This window comes from Zeus faber (assembly GCF_960531495.2).
Source record: "Zeus faber genome assembly, chromosome: 4".
NCBI lineage: Eukaryota > Metazoa > Chordata > Actinopteri > Zeiformes > Zeidae > Zeus > Zeus faber.
In genome coordinates this window covers 14597468-14607541 of record NC_137191.1, presented here as the reverse complement: position 1 = coordinate 14607541, position 10074 = coordinate 14597468, and the positions used below count along the sequence as shown (strand labels likewise).

The window sequence follows — 10074 nt, the reverse complement described above, 5'->3', positions numbered from 1 at the left end:
TGGGAGTTATTTTATTGCCTGACTTAGTGCTGGCGATTTAAAAGGTGTCATCTTATTCCGCTCTGTTAGGTTGAGCGTGTGAAGCCCCTCGAGATTGAAACTGTTATTAAGGGTTGTATAAATAGAACTAACTTGAACTAGATAGAACTACTTCAGATTGTCCCGTTACAAATTAAATTATGTATTGACACAAACACATCAAGAATTGCTCAGTTGCTTTGCTTTGTGCATAAATTCTGACAGACTATCAGGAATCGGGACACACTACTCAGAGAGACTGGTGAGATCTTCTTAATGTTTCCTTTCCTAGGTTAATAAGCAACATCGAGCAGAAGAATACCTGTCCTTCAAAGATGTGAAAATGTTGCAAAATATTTCATATCAGCATTTTTAGATTTGACATGAGACCAGTGCATATTGATCGATCTGCTCTATGAGCCCTGTGCCCCTCTAGCTATCCCTATGTTGCACTACGCATCTGAAAAGTAATTGATGTTCTGGGACTGTACCAACATAAAATTGAGTTTTAGCCCTTTGAGTCAGCACACACACACACGGAGCTGTCATATTTTCCCAATGATAGCTCACATTTTGAGGTTTTTAATATTGTCTTGATTTTTGGATTTTGGAAAATCGGATCGATGTGGTGAGAAACCTACCGAAAACGTATCTCCTAGTTGAAATGACAACTATTACATATTCTAATTCATCATCATCATCGTCATCATTATCATCATCATCAACCTTTATTTCACCAAGCAAGGTAATTAAGAACAAATTCTTATTTACAATAACAGCCTGGCAAGAGGCAAAAGTTCAGGCATCATGCTCAGTTCAAGGCAACGCTACCTTCGGATGCCGTGACAGTAATTTGAATTATTATGATAATAATAATAATAATAATAATAATGTCAAAATATTATGTACAGATCACTGGAAAGTCTAGGCATCACACCCCTTATAAATGCACTTCAGTTGCACCAGCTCTCTGAAGCCCATCACACAGCGGAGTCTTTTTTAATTTTTTATTTTATGGTCTCTATGCAGCTGTGGTGGTAACTGCACAGAGATCTCTCCACAGACGGTAATAGCTTCACTCTAACTGCCTGTGGCTATTAGTGCCGGTGTTTATGAATTGGATGTTTTTAGCAACGAGGCTCATTTGCATAGAAAGGGGCCAAATTTGCACCAAATGTATGAATTATACCTCCTTAAAATACGCGCAAATAGCACCGGCTTTGTGTGCTTTGCTTTTTCGCTTATTTGCACACTTTTAGCGGCCGCAAAAGCCACGCAGCCCCTTTTTAAATTTGCCCCTGAGTGAGTTATATTGTTTATGTTGATGGAAAAAAGAATGGGGGCTAGGATGGAGCCTCGCTGCACTTCATGAGAGATGGGCAGGGGCTATGACAGAAGATTGTCAGATTCTACAGACTGGGTACGTCTGGACAGCTAGCTACCAAACAGAGCTACCGAGTGTTTGGTGACACTCACGCTCCTTAACCGTTCCAAAAGCAGTCCGTGGTCTACAGTGTCGAATGCTTTCGCAAGATCAATAAATATGGCAGCAATATGGAATCAAGGGTATTGGTGACATCATTAAGTGCCGCAAGAGTCGCAGTTACACACCCATAACCTGCATGCAACCCAGATTGCGTCCCGGACAATACATCAAATACATCCAGAAAACATGAAAGCTGTTTACAAACCAGCCTCTCCAACGTTTGGATCAGCTTGAGCTCCCCCCTTCAACAGTGAATGCACCGAGGCTGCCTTCAAGGCAGAGGGCACCTCCGCTTATTAGAGGGACAGGTTAAGGAGGTGGGAGAGGGGACTAGCAACTATAAGGGCTGCAATCTTGTAACGAAAAGGGTCCAAGCCCTCCGAACCGGCTGGTTTATTCAAGTTCACAAAGTTCTTGCGAAACCTCGTCCTCGGTAACCTCCTGCAGGGAGAAGCTGTAAAGTGGGGCAGGGCTCAGAGGGCTGTCGGGCAAGGAGCAGTTGAAAAAGGCAAAATGTGCCATTGCTTCAACGTGGCCACATATTTGACATAAATCTAGATATCTTGTATGTTTATGGGTCACAGAATTTACCCAGGGAAAAAAAAACGTGTATTACTATAAGCTTGTGTTGATGTTAAGATCCAATCAGGTTGAATTGCTTTGTTTTTGTTAATGCAATCAAGCATTGTAATCGGCTCCCTCATCAGCTTTTACTGCAGCTTGGTAAGCGCCAGCCAGCTCCGGCCTTGAGCTCAAAACTGTAGGAATGGAGCCTCCATTCAGTTCAAGGGGTGTGAAAGCTGTGGTCCGTGTCCTTGGCAGGTTCCGTGTGCAGCAGGTCAACATCGTGGGTGGCAGTCCCCTGAGCGCCCCCTCCAGATTGATCCAGACCTTGCAGGCGGCCCCAGACGCAACCCCAACCAACATCACTCTGCTGGCTGCCACCCAGACCAGCCTGCGTGTCCGCTGGAAGGTAGCACGCCAAAGCACACACACACACACACACACACACACACACACACACAGACACACGCACACGCAAACACACAAATATGCATTCTCACACAGACGTGAACATACAGTACATAATTTATTCATATAAGCATTCAAATGTATTTAATATATTATGGTTTCTAATAATTGGCGTAAGCGTAGATATATATATTTAAAGATGCATGTGTGTGTAGGTGACATGTTATAATTGCTGTCTCTGCTGGTTATCGGTGCTAACACTAATCTGTCAAATGTCTCTTGCGCCGTGCGGACTGCAAAGAGCAGCAGCTGCAATTTTCTTTATATTGCCCCCCTCCCCCCCAGTCTTTCTCTCTTTCTTTGCCCCCGTCTATTATAACATAAATGGAGAACGGAGTATTTTCCATTTAAGAGTTGAAATAAGAAAAAGAGTTTGTCAAATCAGACTCAGAGACTGGGGCACCACAGGCTTCCTCCTTAGCATACTAATGGGATTCCACCTGCATGTTAGTGCCCTGGCTAAGCTGCGTTAGTGTTCAAGCTGAAGTGAAACCACCACAATGGTTTTAGCTAAGGCTATTATTCAAAGCTGCATATTAAGGGTAATAAGGCTAATGTGACATTCTGTATTATTGGTCCCTAATGCTAAGCTGTGCTAAATCACCAAGGTATTTTAAATGGCTGGATGTTTTCTGGTTTCCATTACTGATTTTGGATTGCTTGGAACAGAGGAAAGGCTGTGCCGCCTGCGTTTCGAAACGGAACGCTGTTCATTCCCACATAGAGTCAGCGTCACAAACACATGAGTCAATGGGACAGGAGAACGGGCGACCGCAGGAGGGAAACGACAAAGAGGCCGCGGGACAGCGGGCAAAGCGAGAGAATGACAGGGAAAGGGGAGCAGGGGGACGGAGGGGGTGATGAAATGAGAGAGAGGAAGTGGGGGATGACGGTGAGGGTGAAAGAGAGAGGCAGTGACAGAGGGAAGAAGGAGAGACGGGACGTCAAAAGGGAGAAAACGCTAAAAGGTTTTTAAGATGTGCTTCAGAGTTTGACACCAGCACATAAATAACCGAACTCTCCTGAGTTGCAAAAGGCTTTTCCATTTAAGTGTGTATACGCCTTCTTGCAAAAGTGTGTGTGCGTGCGTGCGCGTGTGTGTGTGTGTATAAACACAAATGGACACAAAGGATGGATAGAAATTCACGTTTCTCTGCATTTTCTGGGATCTATTTCTTTCAGCGCACTACTAACAGGCAATTAAGCGACAAAGAGATCAAAAGATCACCAAATATTCTGACATTACCAACCACATATTTGTGGAATACCACCGACCGCTGTGCATTGATAATCCAAGTCAGGTTTATACATTACATTTAGCAGACATTCTGTCACATTAAAAAGACACGATACAGAACTAATCAACTATATAAGGGTGATTTCCAGCTATTTGAAAACCAAGTCAATGCATATATAACATGGTCATATAATACATTTTAAAACAATCTTCTTACTGACTAAACATCCTAGCATACAACTTACATGTGTGTGGCGTACCAAGGGGGGTGGTCAGGGGCTCATTTTCCTGCAGCCGCCAAGCTGCCTCGAATCACGCACACACAAAGTGTAATAATGCTGAAGAAGTATCCCCGTTATTAACATGGAAGGACGGAAGAGATGATGCGCAGTGGATCTAAACTCTCTTTCTCCTCCCCCACGCCACGCCCTCTCCTCTATCCCAGCCACTTCCCGCCTCCCAGTACGGCGACAGCCCCGAGAGTGTGGGTTACCGCCTGTGCGCAGGCCGCTTGGACGGCCTGGGGGAGGAGAGGATCATGGAGGTGGGGGGAGCAGCGGTCACGGCAGGGGGCAGCAGTGAGGCCACAGTGGAAGGTCTGGACCCCTGGACTCTGTACCAGGTCCAGATCCAGGCTTACAACTCCATCGGACTGGGGCCTTGGAGCAGCACTGTCAGTGCGCGCACAGCCGAGTCTGGTAGGACACGCCCGCACACGCACACACGCCACATTCATGATCATTCTTAAAGGGATACTCCCATTATGTATGGTAACTGTGTTAGCTCAGTGCACGGCTGCAGAAATACACCTTCCAGCATTTAAAAAGCTGAGGTATTTAGAAGATACATCATGTTTCTTTATGACAAGTTAAAATAACAATATTTTTCCTTTCTTTATCATTTTATGTGATAACATTTCCTATTTTTTCTGTATCTACATTAATGATAATATACATGTATATATGATTGCTTGATTGATGGGGCTGGGTATTGTCTTTGTTCATTTTAATGGAGGACCTTTATTTGCGTGGGAGAGCTCTGGTGTCACTGAGAGCCACATACTGTATTATACCAACAGAACCGAGAGATTTTGCTAGCAGAGAGCACCAGCCAACGCATGTGCATATTAGGTGATAAATGCTTCCCACTAGTCCCCTTAGTCTAGTCTTTTTCTGCCTCTTAACCTTCAGCACTTTCCCTCCTCTTCAGCGGGAGAGGGAGAGAGGACATGATTGAGATGAAATCGAAGATTAGTTCGAAAGGTGAACAAGTGCTGAGCAGTGTGTGCGTTTGTGTGCACTCCAGTTCCTTCCGGGGCTCCTCTAAACGTCAGCGCCGAGGCAGTGAGTTCCACCAAGGTCCTGCTCACATGGTTCCCTGTCCCTGGGCCGCAGAGGAACGGAGTCATACTGGGCTACAAGGTACAGACCTTTTACACACACACACACACACACACACACACACACACACACACACACACACACACACACACACACACACACACATGGGCTCGAGACAATCCTACAGTGATCCTCTCCCTTTCAACGCACACACATGCGCATACAATGTCAGTGCGTGTGTGTGTGTGTGCACATATTATGTGTACACACACAGACACCTATATACAGGTATAAGCATATACACAAAAGAAGCCGCAGTGAGACACGTATGATGTAATATCTTGTAATTCTTGGGGTTTGTTTTTCATGCACAATAATTGCTGTTTTTAAAAGCAGTAGTGTGTGTGTGTGTGTGTGTGTGTGTGTGTGTGCGTGCACGCGCGCACGTGTGTGTGTGTGTGTCTTGCAGAGAAGTCATTTCTATTTTTAAATTCCACATGTTTTTAATAGGTTTGTTTGATAATATTGCTAAAAGTTGATAATGAATTTCCATGAATTGTTTGCAAAACGTGATTTCGAGTAAAGGCCCTCTTTAACCATGTCACATGAGGCAATCACAATCAGAAGGAAATGCACACTACACAACACAGACATTGCAGTATCTCCTCGTGCTGTCTTTTCCCATAAAGCAGCAACTTCACCAGGGATCCTGTGAGGGGAACAGCACATGTCAATCATTTTAAGTAATGTTTTGCTCAAGTGCCTCTGCAATTTCTTTCTACCGTTCGTCCTTTTTTTTTTTTTTTATCTTGTCACCATGGTCCCTACATTGTGCATCAAACATACACTTCTGCAAAGGTTTAAGAACAGTTTCCTTTTGATTTACTGTCCAGATGTCACCTCTCCCTCTGTTTTGTCATTTTTTTTACTGGCAATGCGCTGGAGACCGCCCAGTGCCCCAATTGGGCATTGCTTGGCAGCACATTGTTGAAGCTTTAGGGATAAAATAAAGTTAAAAAAAATGCATGTGCCACACTGTGTTAAGTTGCAATTCACTGTCCCGCATCTCACACAACGGTAAGTCCGAATGAGAATAACGTAATGTATTCTGAGCTCAGCCCTAGTTGTGCAAACTGACTTGGCAACAGCATGCAAATTAGAATCACAGAATTTCCACTAAACCAGTGATTACTTATTCCTCAACAACAATTCCTACTGAGCTTTCAGGGCAATTTGAAACTCTCTACAAAGTGTAGGTAGTCCAATCCGGCCTGTTATGGCCGCAGGGTTCTCCCACTCCAATACAAGGTCCTGCAGGTACACACACAGAGCACACACAGCCACAACAGGGCACATAGGCAGGCACTTAAGCAAGAAGAAGAAGCAGAATCTTTAATTATCACACAAAGCACAACACTACAACACACGCACACACAAGGTACATGCACATGCTTTGGATGGTGGCAGGTGAAATGAGGCCTCTGCATTTAACCCATCCTGGTGTGTCCTTCCTCCGGGGGGGCAGCCAGGAGCAGTGGGCAGCATTCGTTGACGCGTCCTGGTGAGGAGTGTCCATCGCTGGTCAGACGATGACGTGTGCAATATGGTAGTTATAGCGATAAGGAGAAAAAACATGCAGAACCCAAAGGGAATAACCTGGAAACTGAACACCTAGCTGATTACGCTCCAATTTCAGTTTTATTTTATTCTCCTGTGGGAAGCACTTCATGTGGTGGTCTGCATGTTGAGCTTGTCACCACATAGCGCCCGCAGAGTGCGATCTGATCAACACCTCCAGTTCCCCCCCAGCCCCGCAGAACTCCCAATTCCCACCACCCGCTGGTGCAGTTTCTCTCATTGTCTGAAACCACAAGAGCTGACATTTTCAGAGCGAATGGGAGAGCAGGTAAAAGTGCACCAAAGCAAGAAGGAACATTAATTGGAGATAAAAAACATTCGCCCAAACTGCACTTCCTCTCCTCTCCCAGTTGTTGCTGTTTCCATCAACGGCAGCAGTTGTTTTGTACGTAGCTGGTGGCCACTTCCCTATCTTTACGTGTGTACTTGTAGGTGTTTTCCGTGCGTGCCCGCTCAGCTATTTGTGTGTGCGTGCGCGCCCCCCTGTGTGTCCTGCGGCCAGGTCTTGTACGGCGAGAAGGACTCGACGACGCCGCCCGGTGTAAAGGAGATGGACGGGGATGGCGCTGCCTCGCTGTTGCTCGGCTCCCTCGAGAAATACACGCTGTTCTCACTGCAGGTGCTGGCACGCACGCGTATGGGCGACGGTCCACCCAGCAGTCCAGTACTCATCAGAACCAGCGAGGATGGTAAGCTCTCTCTCTCCTGTGTCTCTCCATCTCATCGCGCAGGATGAGCGCATATTCAAATGAATCACCAGAGGGCGCGTTTACACGATGTCAGTGTTTCTTGGCGTTTTACATGCGCTGTTGGGAATATCACTTTATTGTTATTCGGGAACCAAATCCGATCTTCAGTGTGCATTGTAAATGTACTGTCCCACCCGGAAGCTCAATGTGTCCTGATTTGGTTTTCTTTAATCCACTCGGCGACTTTTTCACCATGGCAGCTCCACCGCCGCTCCACTTCCTGCTTGACTTTCCCTGCGCTAAAGCCCTTGGGTTTTGAGTGTGTACTGTATGCCTGTGTGTGTGTGTGTGTGTGTGTGTGCGTGCGTGTGTGCGTGCGTGCGTGCGCGCGCGTGCGTGCGTGTGTGTCATCATTTAGTTTCCCGCTACAGACAAGGTTATCAAGACTCTGAATGAAAGGGACGTAAAAGGCTTTGATGCTCTGAAGTTGCTCTCCCTAGATCATTTTTTATTTATTATTCTTTTTTTTTTAACAGTTCCCTGTTCACTTAGGTGGGGATAAGGTGCAGGCCAAACTTGACTTTTTCATCCACTCTGCCAAAAAATTGTTTTCTTTCAAGCGAGTTAAATCAATCCTTCACTTAAATCTTGACCAGTGTTTCTTCTGTCGGACGGTTCTTTCATGCTATTTGATCGTATTTAAAAGAGCTTTTTTTTCGCGGAGGGTACCTGAGGCCAGGCGGAAATATGATGCCAAGTTTTTGTCTCTACTGAGCAGCCTACCGTGCGCTTCTTTTCATTTTTCATCTGATGCACAAGCAGCCTGGCAGTGACCCACAGCTCCATAGTGCGGCCTCAAAAATGTTACAACATGAACTCATGATGTCACTTACAGTATATACTTGTGTTGGGTAAACATGGCAGACTGCATTTACTGTCAGCTGACTGTCAGCTCTTGCACACACACACACAGACACAGACACACACAGACACACACACACACACACACACACACACACACACACACACACACACACGTGTTCTTCCTCCATCATCCAGTGTCACGTTTGAAAAGTTTTTCTCATTTCAGGATGAAACAAGGGAGGGGAAGTCAATTCCCGGCGGTGTATAATGAACCTTCATTCTATCTGTCAATCATGCGCACACAATGCACACACACACACACACACACACACATGGACATGTAGTTGGTGATGTGGAACATGCACTTTTATGGAGGATGGAGACTGTGAAGTTGAGAGAAAATTATATTTTCTGTCAAGTCTACTTTGAAAGAGCCTTTTTTTTAAATTTTGTGTGGCTGCGTTTCCGTGTGTGCGTGTGTGTGTGTGTGTGTGTGTGTGTGTGTGTGTGTGTTAGCATATTTTCCACTTCTACTCATAGGTGTCTATGTAGATGTACTATAGTAGTCGCAGATTATCAGATGAGAATGCTTTTGAGGTGAAGATTTGCTGCCCCTTTGAACTGCAATAATATGTCCCCAACCTCTGTTCCCCTTTCACTCTCTATCTGTCTATCTATCTGTCTATCTATCTGTCTATCTATCTGTCTATCTGTCTGTCTGTCTGTCTGTCTGTCTGTCTGTCTGTCTGTCTGTCTGTCTATACACTGTTCTCTCTCTTTCTCTGACAAGTACCTGGCGCTCCAGTCAGGCTGCTGTTTCCAGACGTTCGATTGTCCTCCGTCCGGGTGGTCTGGCAGCCCCCAACACACCCCAACGGCATCATCCTAGGTAACAACACACGCGCAAATGCTATTTTTATTTTTTTTCACAAAGCAGCATTTTAAGCACAATCCAATGTCTCAAACTAGATTTATAATAAATTACTGAAAAACAGCCGCCTCAGGCTTTTAGACAGAATGAGTAAGCAGTTGTTCTTTTCTTTTTGTTCACACACACACACACACACACACACACACACACACACACACACACACACACAAACACGCACAATTACACGAGGACACGTACCTAAATGTGAGCTTGCGCACACACACCTGTACACCTGCCTCTGTGATCTTTCGACTGAGGGAAGGAAGTGAAAGCCGTACAAAGAAAAAGAGCTGATTCTTTTTCTACCTTTCAAACAAAGGGCAACCCTCCCTACTCTGCTCCTGTGACAGTTTGTTATTGTGTGTGTGTGTGTGTGTGTGTGTGTGTGTGTGTGTGTGTGTGTGTGTGTGTGTTGTGTGTGCGTGCGTGCGTGCGTGAGTGAGTGCATGCGTGCGCGTGCACTAGTCAATCACCAGCCTTGTAGGCTTGTACTGGAGAACAGGGCTATTACAGCCACTGAAGCAAACCACCCTTTTACTGAATACATTGTGTTTAGGAACAAACTTTTGGCTGTTGTTCATACGTGTTGTTCATCTCACTCCTGAGACTTCGACTCCAACTTTTACGCCGCACAGAGTGAATAAAGTCGTGAAGTGAGGGGAAGAGGTGTCGGGAGATATGCAGGTAAAAGAGAAAAGCTGCTCAATGTGGGATGAAGGAGACGCAACAGCAGGACGGTGACAGGAAGAGGGAGGAGATATATGGAGGCTCGTGGGGGGCGACAGGTGAGCGTTTGTTGTGTGCGTGGGAGGCGGCTTGTTTTATTTGTGCTCACTGCG

General features: G+C 45.6%; 1 protein-coding gene across 1 annotated transcript in view; it reads left to right on the top strand.

Moving 5' to 3' along the window:
* Window positions 1-10074, top strand: part of LOC307228782 (protein sidekick-1-like) — a gene marked incomplete at its 3' end in the record, with an annotated part of 283713 nt that overhangs the window by 244034 nt on the left and 29605 nt on the right. Inside the window, exons 25-29 of the mRNA XM_079998576.1 lie at window positions 2327-2477; window positions 4219-4471; window positions 5079-5194; window positions 7254-7440; window positions 9095-9193. Coding sequence (XP_079854702.1) covers window positions 2327-2477; window positions 4219-4471; window positions 5079-5194; window positions 7254-7440; window positions 9095-9193 — 806 coding nt within the window. The remainder of the gene's footprint in view (window positions 1-2326; window positions 2478-4218; window positions 4472-5078; window positions 5195-7253; window positions 7441-9094; window positions 9194-10074) is intronic.